The following is a 19,947-nucleotide window of genomic DNA, read 5'->3' on the forward strand; positions in this document are numbered from 1 at the left end:
ATCCTCCTGCCTCTGCCTCCCTCCCAAGTGCTGGAGTTAAAGGTATGAGCCACCACATCCAGCAAGATGATCTGTTTTCTTTGACAGTCCTTAAAATTGAAATTTCTTCTTCTATAATTTTTATCATAAAACTAAACAAATCACCAGGTGTAGTGGCGCAGGTCTGTAATCCCAGCACTGGTGTGGGGAGGAGGATCACTGTGTGTTTGAGGCCAGCCTGGGCTGTATACACAGTGAGTTCAAGGTGCACCGGGACTACGTAGTAGGACTCAAAACCAACAAACTAAAAAACTAAACAAATCAAGAAAATAAAATGTTGTATCAGCTATATAAAAAATATTATCTGATAATGGACTTGTATATAAACTATTTAAAACAGCTTGCCAGGCATGGTGGCACAGGCCTGTAATGCCAGCACTCAGGAGGCTAAGGCAGGAGGATCACTGCAAGTTTGAGACCAGCCTGGGATACAAAGTGAGCTCAAGGCCAGCCTGAACCGCATAATGAGACCCTATCTCAAAAAGGCCAAAAAAACCTCAATAGTTTAAAAAAAAAAAAATTCAGTTTAAAAGTAGACCAAAAAAAAGAGGAAAAAAATAAAACTGGACAAAGGAGCTGAGTAAACATTTCTCAAAAATTAAACAAATGACCAACAAGTACATGAAAAAAATGCTCAATATCATCAGCTATCAGGAAATGCAAATCAAAACCACAATGAGCTACCACTTCACACCCACTAGAACTGGATGTCTATAAACAAAAAGTCAGATAACAACAAGTGTTCGCAAGGATGTGAAGAGATTAGAAACTTCATACACCGCTGTTAAGAATGGAGACTGCTGCAGCCACTTTGGGAACAATCTGGCTGTTCTTCAAATGATTAAATATAGAATTACCACACCACCCAGCATTCCGCTCCTAGGTATGTATCTACCAGAGAGAAATAAAAACATACAGACACACAAAAACTTCTACACAAATCTGCACAGTACCATTATTCACAACAACCAAAAGACGGGAAAAAAACTCAAAAACCCATCAATGAGTAAACAAACAAAAGTTGGTATATCCACAACATGGAATATTATCCCACCATAAAAAAATGAAGCACTGATATTCATACACCATGACAAACCTTGAAAACATGCTGAAGGCCGGGCGTGGTGGGGCACGCCTGTAATCCCAGCACTCAGGAGGCTGAGGCAGCAGGATAGTTGCGAGTTCGAGACCAGCCTGGGCTACAAAGTGAGCTTAAGGCCAGCCTGAACAGCATAGCAAGACCCTGTCGCAAAAGAAAAAAAAAAAAAAGAAAATATGCTGAAAGAAGCCAGTCACAAAAATCACAGGATTCCACTTATATGAATTGTCCATTTGTCCAATCCAGGCCAAGCCATGAGGACTTGAAAGTACATGAGCATTGCCGGGGGCTAAGTGCCCAAAGCATTCTGGGATTTGATGGTGGTGATACTGTACAATTCCAAATACACTAAAAGCCATGGGCTGGCACAATCAATGGGTGATTGTACGGTATGAGAATTATATCTCAATAAAGCAATTAAAAACCAGCAATAATAAGCATGAAGTGAACCTAATCAGGGCTGACACGGAAAGCCAGCAGCTTCACAGGGAACCGCAGACTCAGCTTGCTGGCTGCTCTCTCCCTCCCCGCTCAGACACAGTGAGTGTGGGGCAGAGGTGTAACTTTCACCACTTTTCTTTACACAGTTTTGTAAGGCTCAATGGGGTCTTTTTCAGCATATTTGACTTTTTTGTTTTGTTTTGTTTTTTTGAGACAGCATCTCACTAGGTAGTTCAGGCTGGCCTTGAACTCACTAGGTAGCCCAGACTGGCCTTGAACTCACGGTGATCCTCCTGCCTCAGCCTCCCTAGTGCTAGGATTACAGGAGTGCACCACCACGCTCTGCAGCATATTTGACTTCTGACAGAAAACACGGACCAAAAATCTTCTCTACAAGGCCTCAAATAACTGCCAGTGGAGCTCCAGGCACTCAGACCATGCCCAGCATTCACCATCACCATTCACCCATGTCAGCATCCTGCAAATGCTAGCTGGCGGCTGGGGCTGCTGCCAGGGACACAGATAACCAAGCTCAAAGTCTAGGACCACAGGGGGCAGGGACAAGTGAGCAGGGCGACACTACAGGGGCACTGGGTAGGATGGGGCCTTCAAGGAAGGCGGGGGAGCCCCCTAGCTGGGTCTTCCGACAGACACAGTAATACACATCTTGGCCCCTTTCCACTCCCCAGAGCAGTGCAGGCCTCCCGGGTGGTACCCGAACCCTATCTGCTGTCCAAGAGCTCTCACTCCTGCCCTCCTCTCTCACGCCTATGGCCCCTGCTCTGGAACCACTTCTGTGTCGGCATCCCCAGCCCCAGCCCGTGATCCGAGCCCTCTCTGACAGGCGGCCCTCACATACCCACACCTAGCGCCCCAGACCCTCCTGGCTGGCCCCACTCCCCACCTTCCCCCTGCACTGGATGCTCTGGCCCTGTACCCCAGGTGTGCAGCGCTGCTGTAGGGGCTCAGCTGTTCCTTCTTCACCTCACGTTCTCCTCAAACCCCTCCTGCCCTCCTACCCAGCCACAGCCCTCTCTAGGCTCCCATGACATATCACAGCGGCCCATCCGCTGTGAGCTGTCACAGACCAACCTGCAGGGACCAGGGGTCAGGATACCCCTTGAAGCTGGGCCAGCCCACAGTCCCACAGTAAGGAAGGTCCCCTCCTGTGGACCTCCCAGAGCTCTCCCACCACACGTCTCCGCAGTCTCGGCCCTACAGGAATCCCCTCTGGATGAGTGGCAGGGATGCTGGGAAGGCTGAAAGAGCTCAAGCAGAGAGGAAGTTAAATATGTCCCAAAGCCAGGTATAGTGGCACACACTTGTAATCCCAGCATTCAGGAGGCTGAGGCAGGAGCATAGCCATGAGTTTGAGGCTAGCTTGGGCTACAGAGTGAGACCCTGATTCAAAAATATAAAAATGTAAAATTAAAAAAAAATTAAATAAGAATGTCCTAGGACCAGCAGTGTGCCATATAAGATCAGGGATTTCCAAGGGCAGAGCCAAGAATGACGTGTCCAGGGAAAGGCCTGAGGTGTGAAGGGAGGTGAAGGTCAGTGGGGTGAGAGTCAGAAAAGGAAGGTGGCGTCTTTGTAAGAGTGGCTGGGACAAATGCCAGAGTGACGAGGCCAGAAGCAAAGGCCACAGCCCTTCCTGAGTTCAGGCATGGGCTGGGCAGGGGTCCCTGAGGACAGATGGAACTCCCTGCCTCTGCAGAGCAGCTGGCTCCAAGCTGGGCCCAGGAAAGGGGACCTCTACTTCTTCTGCCCTGCTTCCTCCCAGGCCTTCATGGGCTGACACAGGCTGACATCAGGGAATGCCCTCTGCCTTCCTCACTACAGACTCCCTCCCCAGCCCTCCACCCCAGGGACAGGGTATGGAGGGGCCTCCAGAGGTCAGCTGTGGAGTATTCCTTGGCCTCAGCCTATGGCTCCCAGGCCTTCACCAATCGAACTCCTGCCTAGAGGCTTGGGGTCCCTGGCATGCCCCAGGAGCTCTCCCGACTCAGCTCTAGCGTCGCTCTCCTGCCTAGCGATTCTCAGGAAAGTACCACACACGTCCAGGCAGGTGCGCTGTCATATGATTCCACTTCAGACAAGCACTTCCATGCCCAAGGTCGGGAGCCAGGCAAGAGTCCCCAGCACCCTCTCATCAGCCTCCGATGCCAAGCCCAGAAGGCAGACACGAACCAGGACAGTCCCACGTGTCCATATCAACCTCGCCCCCAGAGGAGGGAGAAGGATGATGAACTGATGCTAGGAACCTCCAGGCTTCTGTCAGGCCCCTCCGGAATGACCAGGACGTCCCCACGCCTGGGAAGCTGAGGAAACAGCCCTTTAGTCCAGGATGACTTTCAACATGATGCCAGAGAAAGGTAGCGAACCTACGGCATATGTGCCACTGTAGGCTGTGTGTATCATTGAAAGCTCTAAAAGGTTCGCCATCACTGCTATAGAAGAAAACACTGCTCTTCACCTTAAACAGAGTGGTCAGTTCATAAAAAGGAGGGATGTGGCCCAGGCAGACAGGCCCTCCAAGGCAGGGGGGTACTCCTAGGCAGATAGCCCTCCAAGGCAGGGGGGTCCTCCTAGGCAGACAGCCCTCCAAGGCAGGGGGGTCCTCCTAGGCAGACAGCCCTCCAAGGCAGGGCCAGCTGTGTAGAGCACAAGCATCAGGCTGGTCTCCCAAGGCCTCCCCAGAGTGCAGTAGTCAGGCTCAGGAGCCCACTGTCCTAGGAGACACCACTTAGCCCAGGTAAACCGGTCACACAGGCCAACAGGTCAGCCACAAACTGGCTAAGAGGCCCACAGAACACATCCACCATACCTGAAGCATTGTGAAACCTACCCTGCCCAGGCTGGGGCTAAGTAGCACCATGGGGCTCCAGGCAAAGCCCTAGCAGGACATCTCTCCCTGAGCTGTCCTTGGAAGCAGAGCCAACAAAACTAGCCTGGTGGAGTTAGAACCTGGCCTTCTTGGCTCTGCCTGGAGCCCCCACCTCAACCCTGGCCAGCCTCGGTGGGCTGGGAGCCAGGGCAGTGTCGATGCCTGCTTAGAGCCCAGTGGTCCAACCTGGAGCCAGGCAGCTGAGAGCAGTAAGGGCCCGGGCAGTCCCAAAGGTTCCAGGAGGGTGTGAAGCAGGGAACAGAGGTCTGCCAAAGTCTCTCTCAGGTTCCTCTAACTAGGAAGGAAAGGCCGCCGCAAGGCACAAAGACGGAGTACAGGGGGCTTCCCTGCCACAGGAGGCTACAGCCCAGGCCCTGGCCAGTTTGGGACGGTGAGAAAACACAGCAGCTATGTGACCCACTGTCATGCAGCAGCAGCCGCCCGCCCCTTGGGCAGGGCCCCAGAAGAGGGGCAGGGACAGCTCAACCGTAACCCACGTGTCCACTGGCACAGACCCCAGACATTGGCCCAGACCCCGACCCTGACAAGCTCCGAGCCCCGCCTGCGCCCGCACCCCAGCCCACCCCAGCCGGTGCTGCAGGATGCCCTATTAAGGGCATGGCTGCGGGGGCTCACTAGAACCGGCCTGCCCCATTCCGGGACCTGCAGCCTCGGGTTGGGGGCGGGGGAAGGGGGCCACCCAGGCAGGAAGGCCAGCGGGTGGCCAGGTTCTGTGTGCACAGTTAGGACAGTCACCTCGACAAGGTGGTAGGCGGCCAGCTGTCAGTCTGGTGGATCCAGCGTGCCCTGAGAGGCCGCCCAGAGGGTGGGCAAGGTGTGGGGGGCACCATACCTTTGTACTTCTCCCGCACCTCCTCGTAGGCCTGGATGAAGTCCTGTTCGTCGGGTGCCAGATTGGACGTCAGGAGGGCGGCCATGCCGGCAGGCATGGGACGCGCTGCACCGGACGCGCAGGAACAGCCTCCAGCCCAGGCTGCCGCTCTGCCTCGGCAGCGGAGGCGCGTGCGGCTTAAAGAGGCCGCCCCCGCCCCGCCCCGCACCCAGGATGCCCCACGGACGGGGCGGGGCTGGGCGGGGCTGGGCTGGGCTGGGCCGGGCCGAGACTGGGCTCTGTCCCTGGAGCTGGCCGGTGCTTGTGCAGTCACAGCGCTGCGCAGGCGGGCGCGCGGCAACCCGCGCACACGTCCGAGCGGGCATACGCCCCTGCTGGCTACCCACCCATACACAGCCGCCCCACAGCTGGATTCCCCTTCCCTGGAGTGCTAGTCCTGTGGCGACCACTCTCCAGATCAGCCCCAGCCAGCGACTTCACCTGGCTACCCTTGTTATGCTTCCCTCTTCCCTCCTTTACAGAGAACTACTACAACACTGGAGATAGTGTTGGCTTCTCTAATATATAAGGAGCCCTTAATCCGGTATAGTGGGGCACCCCTGTAATCCCAGCATTCCGGAGGTTGAGGCAAGAGGATTGCTGCAAGTTCAAGGCCAACCTGAACTACATAACAAGATTTTGTCTCTCAATAAATGAAAAAAGAGCAGGCCCCATAAAATGAGAAAAAAACACGTAAGAGGACTGGAAGCCAAGCACGGTGATACACACCTGTAATCTCAGCACTCGGGAGGCTGAGGCAAGAGGATCACTGTGAGTTCAAGGCCAGCCTTGGCTACCTAGTGAGTTCAAGGCCAGCCTAAACTATATAGTGAGACCCTGTCTAAAAAAAAAAACAAAACAAAACAGAGGACTGGAGTAGACACTTTACAGAACAGAAAGTTTGATAATAAGTGAAAGAACAATCTTTTCCACCCATCAGATTGGCAAAGCCTTCTCTGTCTCCCCGCGTTTTCCAACATCCTCCATCCTGGAACCCCCTGGTGTGATATTCCTTCAAACCTTAAATGCTGGGTGCCCTCAAAGTAAAGTCCTAAGAAAAGAATCAGAGAACAGAAAGACCCTGCCAGAGGATGTAGGCTATAGCATAGCTAGAGACAGAGACTGCTACAGGCCGTGAGATTCAGCAGCAGGGGCTGCTGAGGGTTACTACAGCCCCCACCCCATTCCTTCACATCCTGAAATGTCCAGGAGGTGAAAAGGGCACTCATGATTCCTTTTCAGGCAGGAAAAAAAAAGAAAACAAACCTCATTCCTTAAAATCCCATGAGACATGGGAAAGATCAGAAGATCACCAAGCCCCTGGGCCTCTGGGGTTTGGCAGTGTGGTGAGCATGCCCCCGACTCTTGCGTTTGCATGAGTTGTTGCTGTACCTTCCCCAATGACAAATTTCCCCGATGCCTGCAGCACTACCTCCCCTCTGGGAAGGTGGGCTCCATGTCTCTCCCCACATGCCTTGGTCCACCCCCCTCGCCTCCTGCAGGAAAACACTCTGCCCTCCTGATGCCTCACCATGCCCTGGGGGGTCCTAGATGATGGAATGGGGTCAGTACTCACTTTCCCAGCACATCCTGCCCAATGACCTCCAGTTCTAGGTGACCCACTTCCCAAAGGGACTGGCTGCCCTCCAGCTAACCACCCTCCAACTGCCCACCACCTCCCTCTGGGCCTCTCACTGGACCTTTCCCATTCTCCTCCTCAGACTGGCAGCTAATGTAGGACAAAGCTGGACCCTGGCTCAGAGGTAGTGGGACTCGCATTGGCCAGACGTCTTCTCCTTTCCTGCTCTTGTGCACAGCCACCCCTATGCGGCAGTCAAGACTAGGAGCATGGTGAGCAGTTTGGCTCCAGGGGCCCAGGCAATGATCACTATGTTATCAAGGGAGTCTGGAAGCCTGCGATGACAGGGCTGCAGCAAAAAGCTGGGCTCCGGGCCTCTCACAGCTGCCTGGGCCAGGCAGCAGGTGGCGCTGTGCTGCCTGCACTCACCTGAGACCGGAGAGGCCCTGCCTGACCGGCAGATCCTCTCTGGCGTCTCCTAGTCCAAATATTTGCACGCAGCACGCAGCAGGTAGTCAATCAACAGTCCTAATGAACCAAGCTGACCAGGCCTTTCCACATTACCTGCAATGCGGATGACAGCCCGCTCCGCAGGGTCCAAGACACTCCCATTGCCTCCAGAGCCACCTCCACTGCGCCGGCTCCGCTGCGTTTTCCCAAGGTTCCAAGGCAGTGTGTCCCCCGGGCTGGGGGAGCCACTGCCTCCATTGGAGCCACTTTCAGCCACTGTTCGAACTTCGGAGTCCTCGCCCGACATGGCCTCCTGGAGGGACAGCAGGAAGGTCAGACTTCTGCGGGTGAGAACCTGATACTGCACACTGACCCGCCACCTCCTCAGCCTAAACACTGACCGCATCAACCTGGACACTGACACCACCCTGCTCCTAGATGTCGACGATTCCTCCCCGCCTGCACATCCAGCCTTCTCCTCAGATACCTGCAAGTGACACTGCTCAGACACTGACCTCACGCCCTCTAGAGTATCACCACGACGCTGACCACTCTCACCACTCCACACATCGACTGTCACTCCCTTTGCTCAACCACTGACCACCCACTGACCACTGGCCTGGTCCCTGACTCTCCTGTCCTCAGGAAGAACCCGCCCTCACGCCCAGACCCTGGACTCTGGCACTCTACCTCCAAGCAGTCTCAGTCTGTAGGACTCCCCAGCACCCCACTCCACCTCCAGCCCCACACAGTCCCACCTCGATCTCTGCAGAGAAGACCTATAAATAGCTGGAGCCGCAGCGGCGTGGGCCGCGGGAGCGAGGCTGCGGCAAAGCTAAGGGAGAAACCAAGCCACTGCTCCAGCAGCCCACCCCGCTCCCTGCAGGCAGAGTCAGGGAGCACGCGTCCACAAGCCCCAAGGGCGCTGGCGTGCAAGAGGTGAATGGGGCTCTGTCTCGGCGAGGGTGGGGTGGTGTGGGGGCACAATGTGGGCTCTGTGCCTCCTCCCTCAAGCCAAGGGCTGAGGAGGAGCGAGCGGGCACCGAGCTGGAAGCCCCCCTTCCTAAGGGTCCCTTGCCCCCCGGGGGCTGCCTCTGCTCCAGCCCCAAGCCTGGCGCAGCAGCTTTCCCTACCCACACAACCCTGACACTGCCCGTCCAGTTCCGCAATCTGCAGCGCGTTGGAAGGTGCCGTCCTCCAAGGGACCGCAGGATGGCCTGCGACACAGCCCCTAGTTCCGGGTGGGTGGCCTGCAGCCAAGATCCCACCCCAATCCTGCAGCTCCCGCATGCCGCGCACCTCTCCCTCCCAGCCGGGTCCTACGTGCCTGGTGGCTCCGCTCGCCTCTGCTCGGCCGCTGTAGCCAGACTGCTGGAGCCCGGGAAGCCCCGGAGGCAGCGCGGGCGGGGCGAGCCCGGAGCCCCGCCCCGGCCGGCCCCGACGAGAGCCGCGCGGTGAAGCACCACCAGGAGCCTGCAAGCGAGCAAACCCCGCGCGTCGCGGGCCGCGAGTCCCTGAGGCTACGGAGCTGCAGTCTGCGGTGCAACTCCGCGGGGAGGCGCCCGCTGTGTGCGCGCACCGCTGGCCTGCGCAGCCTGTCCCTGTGCGTGCAGGGCGGGCCGGTAGGCAAGGAGACGCCGCTGGGCGAACGTGCGTGCCACCAACACAGCGTGGGGTCGCCCCGGTGCGTTGGGCCCCGCCCCGCACCCGCAGCCTTGGTCAGCTGCCTGCAGCCGCCCCCGCCCCGAGAACTGTCGACCCGGACCCTGGCCAGGACGAGGCCCCCATGCCCCAAACGAGGTCGGACTCCGAGTTTCCAGGGCTCTTCCGCCCGCGTATGCACAGGTTTTATTCAAAGACAGAACCCGCTCGGGCGAGGTCGGGCCAAGACGGGCGTGCCCAGGCGGCGCACCTTCCCGCTGTGCTCTGCTGACCCCTGCTGGTGGGTCTGGCGCAGAAGGGCGCCGGCCCACGGCTCTGGGTCGGCTTGGCCCCTGTTAGCTAACGTCGAGGGGGCTGTGCAGAACGGGAATTTGAGGATCTGGCGGGCTTCGAGTCAGGTGGCCGGAGAGGGTCCCAAAAGTCCAAGAGGGGTCTGAGGGGAAGCGTGGGGCAGTCGCTTGCAGGTGATGAGGTGGGTGGGCAGCGCCTGGGTGTCGTGGAAAATGACAAAGATGCTGGGCTGGGTGAGGCAGTCCACAGCACTGTCGTAGCGCAGCACGGTGTGGCCATGGCCGGAGGCCCGCAGAGGGGGAGCCCTTAGACCCCGGCAGCCTTGCCCGTAGTCGCCTGTCAGCACCCGTGCCACGAATATCGCCTTGTGGCCATCGTTGCTGGGGGGCGAGTATCGGTCCTGCACCGACAGGGAGGCGCGCTTGGCGAAATACACGCCCCGCCCGTAGAGCGTGCCTGTGGGGTGGGACGGGCCAACAGATATCAGAATGTTGGGAAGGGCTGGGCCCCGCCCCTGCCCGGTCCAGGCCTCACCGTTACGGCCACAAAAGCTTCGGTTGAAGCCGTGCGCACAGATCTCAGGCACTGCAGATGCCGACGTGCCGTGGTACAGGACCTGCTCTGCAGGGTGCTGCGTGCAGCGCTGCATCAGACGATCCCGGTGCAGCTGGTACTGCTGCTCCAACAGTGGGTGAGACACACGCTGCACCTGCAAGGTGAGTGGCAGTCAGGGCCGGTAACTGGAAGTTCCTCCTTACACCTGACCTCAGGACAGAGCTGAGTTCGGCCATCAGGAGCCTTCTGGTGGAGGAATTTAGGATGGAGGAGAGACCTCGTAGCTCCCAGCGTGCCATCTTCATGGGACAAGTGGCATCAAAAGGCTTCCAGGGATGCCTGACCGCTCCGGGGAGGACTGTAGTTGGGTAAACTCCATCTGCTCACCGGAAAGCAGAACCTACAGCTACACCTGTTCAGTTAAAAGCCCAGCAAGGTGCCCAATGCGCCCTCAGGACTTCATTCCAGACACCAAGAGATGCCCACAGACCTCTCAGTGCTGGAAGACCCAGGTGGGAGATAAGGCCTCAAATGGCCAATTCAATAATCAGTCCTAGAGGAACGAACTCGGGAACCCAAACAGATAGAATTTTTTTTTTAAAGAAGTAAAGGTTTATTTAGCTCACAGTTTGCAGAGGTTTAGTCCATAATCGGCTAGCTCTAAGGCAGAGTGGTGTGGCAGAAGGGAAACAGTTCATGGTGGAGGAAGATAGCAAAAGCATCAAGAGCAAAAAAGGGAACTTTTTTTTAGTTTGTTTGTTTTTGTCTTTTAAGACAGGGTCTCACTATGTAGTGCAGGCTGGCCCTGAACTCACTATGTAGCCCAGGCTTGTCTTGAACTCTCCACAATCCTCCTGCCTCAGCCTCCTGAGTGCTGGGATTACAGGCATGCCCCACACACAGCTTACTTTTTTGTTTTGGTTTGGTTTTGGTTTGTTTGGTTGCCAAATAGAATTTTTAAAAAGAAATTCTAATTAGTCTCTTCAGAACAATGCAAAAGGATAACACATCATAAAACAAGACTGACAGTTGTGAAAGAGTCTAAAAATAAGAAAGCATTCTCACATTAAGAATGGGGTTGTAGGGACCAGGGATATAGCTCAGAGGCTCAAGCACCTGCCTGGCAAGTGCAAGGTCCAGAGTTCGATTCCTGGTACACGCCCCCCAAAAAAAGTAGGATTGTTGCTGGGTGTGATGACACGCACTTGTGATCCCAGCACTTGGGAGGCTGAGGCAGGAGGATCACTGAGAGTTGAAGACAAGCCTGGACTGCTTAGTGAAACCCTGTCTCCAAAAAAAAATTAATCCCAAGAATGGGATTTCTGGGCTGGAGAACAGGAGAGTGAGGCAAATGAAGGAAGCAAAGCTGCATCACAGGACCTCCCCCAGAAGACACGAGACAGTGCTGGGACACCTGGCCACGCAGTAGAGGACCATTTCTCTGAGCTGAAGGCAACATCTCCACATGGGGAAGAACCAAAACATGCCCCTGGAGCCTGACAGGAAACTCTCAACCTTTGAAATGAAAAAAAACTTTAGAAGCACATGCCAAGGTCAGTATAAAAGTGTAAAGAAATCTCACGGGTTTCTCACTACCAATAGAAGATGCTAAGAAACTATGGAGAATTTTTTTTAAACTTTTTACATGTTTTCCATATGCCTGGCCTCTTGAGTCTTTCCCTCTCAGCTCAACTTTCTTTTTTGTTTTGTTTTTGTTTTTGTTTTTCTCCGGTACCGGGAACCAAACTCACGACCTTGCGCTTGCCAGGCAGGCGCTTTGCCGCTGAGTTAAATCCCCAGCCCCTCAGCTCAACTTTCTTAACTTGTGTGGTGGACTGGGGCTTCTGGGCTTTACTGGGGCTCCCCACCAATTATTCCTAGCCTTTTTGGGGAAAACATCTATGCTCAAAGTTACCAAATTTAGCAAGTTAGAATACAGGAAGCCAGGCATGATGGCACATGCCTGTAACCCCAGCACTTGGGAGGCTGACGCAGAAATATCGCCACAAGTTCAGGGTCAGCCTGGGCTGCATGGTGAGTTCAAGGCCAGCCTGAACTACAGAGTGAGATCCTGTCTCAAAAAAATAAATAAATAAAGTTAGAATATAGGAAAATATAGAAAGAGGGACTGGGGGTGTAGTCCGCGGTAGAGCATTTTCACAGTGGGTTTGATCTACAGACACACGCACAGCACACACATACACACATGAAGAGGCTGCCACGTGACAGTGAGCCTGGTCCTTTACCTGCCCAAGTGACCTCTATTGGAGGCAGAAGGGCACCCAAAACAGAAAAAGGGAATCATGCTGGACATGGTGGTGTACGCCTGTATCCCAGCACTCGGGAGGCTGAGGCAGGAGGATCATTGTGAGTTCAAGGCCAGCCTGGGCTACAAAGTGAGCTCAAGGCCAGCCTGAACTGCATAGCCAGACCCTGTCTCAAAAAGACAACAACAACAACAAAAAAAAAAAAAAAAAAAAAAAAAAAAAAAAAAAAAAAAAAAAAAAGAAAAAGAAAAAGAAAAAGAAAAAAGAAAAAGGGAATCATTTGTGGGAATAAGTAATTCTCATAATGGCCACAAGATGGCATCACCCCTCCATGATCCAGATAAGGATGTGTCCTTGGAGAAGGCCACATACTGCTCAGGAGGGAGCCTCACTCTGGCCTGTCAGATCCCCAGCCTCCCTAACCTCTCTGTTCTTTGGTCTTCCCTGTCAGACTTTGTGAATGTCCTCGGGGCAAGAACAAGGCTGGAGAGCCCTGGCGCTCTGTCATCACCCGGTCAGCTTCCAGCCGGCCTACACTGAGCACTCCTGGCCAGGTGAACCTGATACAGGGGAATGTAACAGCTCACAGGGAACCATGAGGCCAGTGAGCAGGGTGTGGACTCACCTGGATGATGCAGATTCTGCTATGGGCAGCATCCAGAGTGTTGTAGAAGGCCTGCACCACTTCCTGGAACTCCCTGGTATTGTCTGCCAGGCCCTCCAGTCTTCCCAAGGGCTCCTTCAGCCTCTGCTCTGGCACTAATACATGAGGAGAGAGACAGCAGGGCCATGCCTGGGGCACTAGCCCAATAGCCACTACCTACCCCACACCCCAGCCCAAGGCACAGGCTCACAGGTAGTACCTGACATGCCAAAGGGGAAGGCCACACTCTGATCCCATGGGCCAGCAAGAAGTGCATTTAAGTGGCGGGCTGCACGAGCAGGCTGGGCCCCAAAGCCACGGAGAAGAACACTGTCACCATGCAGGGCAACACTCACACCATGGCACCGCTCCAGGGGCGCACACAGTTCTGCGGGCAGCACACGGCCCTGGAGCCTCACTGTCTCCTGCTGGAGGTGTTCCTCCAAGGCAGCCGCTAGCGCCTGGTCCAACTCCTCCATGTCCTGCTCAAAAGGCACGTGTACCACCAGTCGGGCCCTGTTACCAGAACTGCCAACCAGGGGCTCTTCTGCCTCCAACAGGGGCTGCTCCAAAAGGGAGAGGGCCAGGGCTCGCCTTAGTGTGGCAGCTTCCTTCTGCTCGGCCACCTGGTCCTGAGACTCCAGTGAGCGGTGGAGGGCCAGCTGCAGTGCAGCCTCCTCCTGCAGCTGCTCAAGCTCAAGTGTACCAGTGTTAGGTCCCACAGGCTCCTCCCCAGTTCCAGGTATGGGCGTTCTCTCCTCCTGCCCTGGAATTGCTGCATCCTCTGGTTGCTCCTCAAGGTTCTCCTCCTGCAGCTCCAGGAGCTGCTGGTCCTCTGAATCTAGGCTCTCCAAGGAGGCCAGCATCTCTTGGACTTGCGCTAGGGGTAGAGAAAGGCCATTGGGTCATGAAGCAGGCCCAGCCCGTGTGGCACTGAAGGATGAAATGAGTTTAGAGGTACAGAGTGGGCCTAGAAAGGATCTCTAGACAGGTGGGAGTGCAGAGTAGGGTGGGAGGTGTGATCAAGAAAGGACCACAGAACATTCTGGAGTCTCGAGGGAGCCCTACCCAGGCTCACGTTCTCCTCGTCAGTGCCTGTACTCTCCGGGGACCACAGCAGGTGGCTGTGTGCAGGGTAGACGTGAAGAGCCTCAGTGGGATCCACCTGGGGGAGAGGATGTCAGGGTCATCAGCCTCTGGGTGAGGGTTGAGGAGGCACCTGGGGCTGGGCAGCTGAGGTGTACAAAAGGGGAGGGGTGAGCAAAACTCCACCTCTGCCTCTTCAGGGTTTGTGTCCATGGTGGCACTGGCCAGATGCTCTGTCCCAAAGACACACTGGAACTGAGCCTCTAGGCCCTGAAGAAGGCGCTGTCCCTCTGTCCCCAGCAGGAATCTGGCGCTGCCTGGGTGCCTCAGGCTCAGCATGTGGCAGCTAATGCTGCCCAGCAGACTCTGTAGCAACTCCTGGGCCACTTGGCATGGGGCCTGGGCTCCACAGAGCTGTAAGACCATGACAGGGGGACGGTTCGCAGGTTCACACAGGAAAAGTGTGAGGCCCCTGTGGAAGAAGGGCCCAAAAGGAATTCCCAGTAGTCACTCACCCGGAAGCCTGTCACATCCATTCCTTCAAGTGGGAAGAGGGCAACATCTCCCAGGCTGGCAAGAAGGTCCTCATGATAAAGTTGCAGGAAGCGCATCGCCCCTGGCTCCATTGACAACACCATCTCTACCGAGCCCTCCTGCCCCAGCAGCCCCACACGCCCTGGGCTCCCGAACCCAGCCTTCTCTGGAGAATCCAGGGTGACCTCCACTGGACCCACCAGCCCCTCCTGCCCTGGTGAGCTCATGGCAACTCCCAACAGACCCTCCTGCTCTAGCAGATCCAAGGGTCCTGGGCTGTCCTGCCCGGGCAACCTCAAGATCTCCATTGGGCCCACCAGTCCTGCAGATTCCTTAGGCTCTGGGCTCATGAGCCCAGCCTGCTCTGGAGACCCTGTAGTTCCCAGGCCCATGGCCCCCGCCTGCTCCAGCTGCCCCACAGGCCCTTGGTTTAGTAGCCCCTCTTGCTCCAGAGATCTCACAGTTCCCAAGTCAACTAGCATGACCTGTCCTGAAGATCCCTCCTGACTTTTTCTCAGAGAGACTCCCAATTGCCCTGGTGCCTCCCCAAAGTCCACGGTCATAGTCCCTGCACCCTCTGGGGCCGCTGCCAGCCCTCCAGCCTCCAAGAGAACATGGTCCACAGCTCCAGGACCCATCGTGGATGGGTGGTTCCCTCCAGCAGTGGTGTCAGCAAGCTCCTCAGGCTCCAGGACTTCATAGTGGGGGACCAGGCTCAGCTCTGAGCCTTGCAGCCGGTGGTCCCGCTGCAACACCCGTTCAGCCACTTGGAGGAAGGAAGAGGGCAGAAAGTCCATCAGGTTTCTGTGGGAGAAGGAAGGGCCCACTGGGTCTGTTCAGCTGACTCACCCTGCCACTGCTGGAAGGAGATGACAGTGCCCAGCTGCCCAGGCAGGCTGCGGAGGCCCTCCAGGGCCCCCCCGCCACTGCGGCGCTCATTCTCCAGGTATAGCTCCAGCAGCAGCAAGTCCGCGGGTGAGCTGCCTCCTACCACACGCACCGCTCGAGCCTGGGGCACTCGGGCCAGGGACACAAAGGCCCCATCCAGGCCCAGATTCTGAGCCTGCTCCTCGAGGATCCGGAATTCTGTGGGAAATGGACAGGTAGGCTTTGGGCATCTTCCCTAATCAGCACCTTTGCTCCAGTCTCACCTCTTACCTTCTTCAGGAAGGGGCATGGGCAGCTGGACCAGGGCCCTGTCCAGCCTGGGGCTGTCCAGGGCATGGCAGGGCCACACTGGGTGTCCCATGGCACACAACAGGGCCTGAACATGCTGCTCCAGACGCTGGGGTGTGGTGCCAGCTGGCAATCCTTGGAGGAGCAGGCGTGTAGGGGCACATGGCGGGGCTGGCCTCAGGCTCAGGCAGGCACCTTGCAGTCGATGCTCTGCCTGGGCCAATACCCTCCGAGCATCTGTGAGCAGGGGCAGGGCGTCAGGGCTGTTGTGGCATCAAGGCACCCAGGCTTCCCCCTTCCACCAACCCTCTCACCCTCGGGTTCTTGGAAGGTGAGGATGCCCCCACGGCCAAGTCTCTGCCAGCTCAACACAGGCCCCCCACCAGAGCGTCGGCGGTTCTCAAAGTAAAGGGTGAGCAGCTCGTCTGGCACATCAAGGGGCAGCCCTTGGACTTCCACTGCCACCCCTGGCTCCTCCTCAGCCATCATAACCCTGAAATGGAACATTAGGGTAGGGAAAGGCCTGCTCCACTCCCTCTAGGTCCAATTGGGTCTGTCCAGCTGACTGGAGTACCCTTCCTACTGCCTCCCAGGGCCCCTTGTCTACATCCCCTGGGTGCCACCCCCTGTGGGCACCCCCATATCCCACACTTACACTTCCCCTGCCACCCGGGCCTTCAGCTGGGCTAGGTGCCTGCCTGCATTTCTGTCTGACACCGGACAGGAAAACAAAAGTGAAACTGACTAAAGAAAACAAGGAGGGAGGGGCCAGGCCTGAGGGCAGGCCCTGGTTTCTGCAGCCCAGGTGCTTCCTCTGCTGCTGAAGTCTCAACCTAAGCCCACCAGGAGGTGACAGCCAGGCAGACCCCTCAGAACCCTCCCACCAGCCCAGTCACTGGTTCTCTAGGGCCCATTCCAGCCCCTGCTTTGGGAGGGTAGACAGGCGTGTCCTCTACTTCTGGCCTTTCCTTGTGACCTGAAAACGGCCAGATACCTTCCCCACCAAATGGACCAAGGAGGCTTCAGTAACTGGCCCCCATGTAGGGTCTCCAGGCCTCCGTCAGCATGCGCAGCCCTGGATCTCCAGGCCCGCCCTGGCTGAGGCTGGCCTCAGGCTGCTTTGCAAGATAGATAAGATAGCTTTACTATTAATTTCTTTTAGTTCCTTGAAAAGCTTGTGCTAATATTGTTTGGACAATTAAATGCTTTTTTTTTTTTTTTTTTTTGTCTTTTTGAGACAGGGTCTCACTATGCAGTTCAGGCTAACTTTGAGCTCACTTTGTAGCCCAGGCTGGCCTTGAACTCACAGTGATCCTTCTGCCTCAGCCTCCCGAGTGCTGGGATTACAGGCGCAGGTATGCCACCGCGCTCTGCTTAAATGCCTATATCTTGTACTCTGAGTAACTAAAGACAACAGCCAGGGATTTAGCTCAGCAGCATAAGCATCTGCCTGGCGAGCACAAGGTCCTAAGTTTGATTCCTGGTACCGAAATAAATAAATAAAAATAAAGATAACAATATGCAATGTATTAACCATTGTTACCCTTTTATCTTGTTTTGATTTTTTTTTTTCTCTTTAAAATTAAAAAAAAAAAATCACCAAGGGACCAAGCCTCACACATAAGTGCTGATGCTGGGCAGCTCTGACCCCAAAGATCGCCATCTCAGCAGAGGTCAGGTTTGGGTTAGAGGGTGGCCTCTCATTCTCTCAGCTCTCTCCAGCCCTCACACCCACCTTTTTTTTTTCTTTCTTTCTTTTTTTTTTTTTTTTATTTGAGACAGGGTCTCGCTATGCAGTTCAGGCTGGCCCTGAGCTCACTTTGTAGCCCAGGCTGGTCTCGAACTCACAACGATCCTCCTGCCTCAGCCTCCCAAGTGCTGAGATTACAGGCATGCGCCACCACGCCTGGCCCTCACACCCACCTAACCCCCCTCCACTGTTATCCTTGCCCTCTTCATGACCAATCACAGAAGTTCAGGCATGGTGCCGACAGGCTTACATCCAGTAATCCTCACTACAAAAGGAGAAATGGAGGTATAGTCAGGGCCTGTAGAATCTACATTCGCACACATTCCTGATGCCCCCAGCCTTTGAGCACTTTGCTTCTAGGCTTTCAAAAATTGTGCCCACGGCTGCTCTTCACCCCCACCCCCCAGTCGCCCCAGCCCACCCCTCTTATTCCTACACAAGGCCCAGACCCTTGCCTAGCCCACTCCCTTGGCCCTGCACACCTGGCACCTTCAATGCAGAAGACAAATTCCTGTGCCCTTCACCTGTTACTCCATAAAAGCATGATTCGTGGTTTTTTCTGAGTCAGACTGGCTCAGAAAAGCTGTTTTTGCTAAAAACTGTAACTCTTCACTTGTGCCTATAGATGCCCAATAGGTAACAAAAAGCAGACCAAAGCTTGACTGTCAAAAGTCTGGGTCAGGGGCTGGGGATTTAGCTCAGCAGCAAAGTGCCTGCCTGGCAAGCGCAAGGTCATGAGTTTGATTCCCAGTACCAGAAGAAAAACAAAAACAAAAAAAACCCAAAAATATAATTCTGGGTCAAATCCTTCTCAGCTCCCTGGATGCAGGCATGTTAGTCATTTAGAGAATGTTTCTAAAAGTTGGAAAAACAAGGTGCTTTGTTTTTGTTTTTGCTTGAAGTACTGGGCATTGAACCCAGGACCTTACACTGAGCTATTTTCCCAGCCTTTTTTATTTTTTATCTGTTTGTTTGGTTTCGGTTTTGGTTTTGTGATTTTTGCGGGTTTTTTTGTCTTTTTGAGACAGGGTCTCACTATGCAGTTCAGGCTGGCCTTGGGCTCACTTTGTAGTCCAGGCTAGTCTCGAATTTGCAACAATCCTCCTGCCTCAGCCTCCCAAGTGCTGGGACTACAGGTATGTGCCACCATGCCCGGCTTCTTTTTGTTTTTTGGGACAGGATCTTGCTCTGTAATTCAGGGTAACCTTGAATTCAGTATGTAGGCCCTCACACTTGTGGCAATCCCCCTGAGTGCTGGCATTACAGGTATGCACCACCACACTCAACATTTTTTTGTTGTTTTGAGACAAGATCTCACTAGGTTGCCCAGGCAGGACTCAAACTTGTGACTCTCTTGCCTCACCCTCCCAAAGTGAAAACAAAGCATTTTAGCCTTACATTTACCTAACCTATCTCATCATCCTTCAAGATTTTTTTCTTTTTCTTTTTGAGACACGGTCTCGCTATGCAGTTCAGGCTGGCCTTGAGCTCACTGTGTAGCCCAGGTTGGCCTCGAACTCGCAACGATCCTCCTGCCTCAGCCTCCCAAGGGCTGGGATTACAGGCGTGCGCCACCACGCCTGACTATCCTTCAAGATTAAGAATACCCACACCCAGAGGTCTCTTTTGCCCTGAACTTGTATTCCAGCAAAGCCTCACGCAACTGGGACTGCCCCAAATCATGAGGATTCCTTTCATGGGAACAAAATTGCCCCTCAAGTCCTGATGATTCCTCTGCAGCTACTAAACCAGAACTAAGATAATGATCAATCAGACTTTAGCCGACCACAAGCACCTCATAAAATTGGCACCTTTTTCTTTACCTTTCCTTCACCAGAGTGTACCCCCTCTAGCCAACAGTAAGAGTTCTTGCTGTTAAGAGTATTTTCTCTTACCTTCCAATTAAAGTTTTGCCTGTACATTCAAATCTTGCTATAGTTTTAGCTTTTGTTATCACTAAAGCAAGTATTAATGCTAGCCAGTGCCATCCTCACTGTCACCTGTCCCCACCCCACCCCCATCTGAGCCTCTGGTATTTCTTTTTTCTTTTTTTGTCTTTTGAGACAGGGTCTTGCTATGCAGTTCAGGCTGGGCTTGAGCTCACTTTGTAGCCCAGGCTGGCTTCAAACTTGTGATGATCCTCCTGCCTCTGCCTCCCAAGTGCTGGGATTACAGGTGTGCAACACTACACCCAGCTGGTATTTCTTTCTTCTTTTTTTTTTTTTCTTCCGGCACTAGGAATCGAACTCATGACCTTGCTCTTGCCAGGCAGGCACTTTTGCTGCTGAGCTAAATCCCCAGCCCCCCAGCTGGTATTTCTTGTTTGACAACTACCCTATCTTCCTAACTTCCCCGTGCCATTCCCACGCATCCCCATGGTGGACTCTCCACACAGCAGGGTGAGCCTTTTAAATTGTCACCAGCTGAGCATGGTTGCTCACACCTGTAATCCCAGCACTTGGGAGGCTGAGGCAGGAGGATCGCTGTGAGTTCAAGGCCAGCTTCGGCTACAAAGTGAGTTTAAGGCCAGCCTGAAGTGCATAGCAAAACCCTGTCTCAAAAAGAAAAAGAAAAAAAAACTGCCACCCGTGAGTTG

General features: G+C 54.7%; 2 protein-coding genes across 4 annotated transcripts in view; both read right to left on the reverse strand.

The window, feature by feature from the left end:
- Positions 1 to 8,791, reverse strand: part of Plec (plectin) — a 61,171-nt gene extending 52,380 nt beyond the window's left edge. For 2 of the 3 annotated variants that reach the window (XM_005395825.1, XM_013520104.1), the window contains exons 1-2: positions 8,715 to 8,791; positions 7,502 to 7,700 (exon numbers count right to left, since the gene is read on the reverse strand). In XM_005395825.1, the coding sequence (XP_005395882.1) occupies positions 7,502 to 7,694 (193 nt within the window). In that variant the 5' untranslated portion in view covers positions 7,695 to 7,700; positions 8,715 to 8,791. Of the gene's footprint in view, positions 1 to 5,319; positions 5,482 to 7,501; positions 7,701 to 8,714 lie in introns of those variants that run through there. The other variant, XM_005395830.2, reaches the window with a different exon arrangement.
- A 409-nt stretch (positions 8,792 to 9,200) lies between these two features.
- Positions 9,201 to 16,445, reverse strand: Parp10 (poly (ADP-ribose) polymerase family, member 10). The gene is made up of 11 exons (XM_005395834.2): positions 16,257 to 16,445; positions 15,916 to 16,094; positions 15,584 to 15,838; positions 15,275 to 15,511; positions 14,407 to 15,191; positions 14,078 to 14,305; positions 13,874 to 13,970; positions 13,026 to 13,685; positions 12,788 to 12,921; positions 9,875 to 10,049; positions 9,201 to 9,796 (listed from the first exon to the last, which is right to left on the reverse strand). Exons 2-11 carry the CDS (start codon positions 16,088 to 16,090, stop codon positions 9,444 to 9,446), a joined length of 3,099 nt encoding a protein of 1,032 aa, XP_005395891.1. The 5' UTR covers positions 16,091 to 16,094; positions 16,257 to 16,445; the 3' UTR covers positions 9,201 to 9,443.
- Between the last annotated feature and the right edge of the window lie 3,502 nt (positions 16,446 to 19,947).

Source organism: Chinchilla lanigera, unplaced genomic scaffold, assembly GCF_000276665.1.
Source record: "Chinchilla lanigera isolate Chin_1 unplaced genomic scaffold, ChiLan1.0 scaffold00053, whole genome shotgun sequence".
Lineage (NCBI taxonomy): Eukaryota > Metazoa > Chordata > Mammalia > Rodentia > Chinchillidae > Chinchilla > Chinchilla lanigera.

What these genes read in the sequence shown, in the direction of transcription:
- Parp10 (XM_005395834.2), bottom strand. Translation starts at nt 16,090, where the DNA reads ATGATGGCTGAGGAGGAGCCAGGGGTGGCAGTGGAAGTCCAAGGGCTG. An exon ending in CACCTTCCAAGAACCCGAGG is followed by an intron (nt 15,839 to 15,915) that starts GTGAGAGGGTTG and finishes CCCTGCTCACAG; the next exon opens with ATGCTCGGAGGGTATTGGCC. An exon ending in GCAGAATCTGCATCATCCAG is followed by an intron (nt 10,050 to 12,787) that starts GTGAGTCCACAC and finishes CTCACCTTGCAG; the next exon opens with GTGCAGCGTGTGTCTCACCC.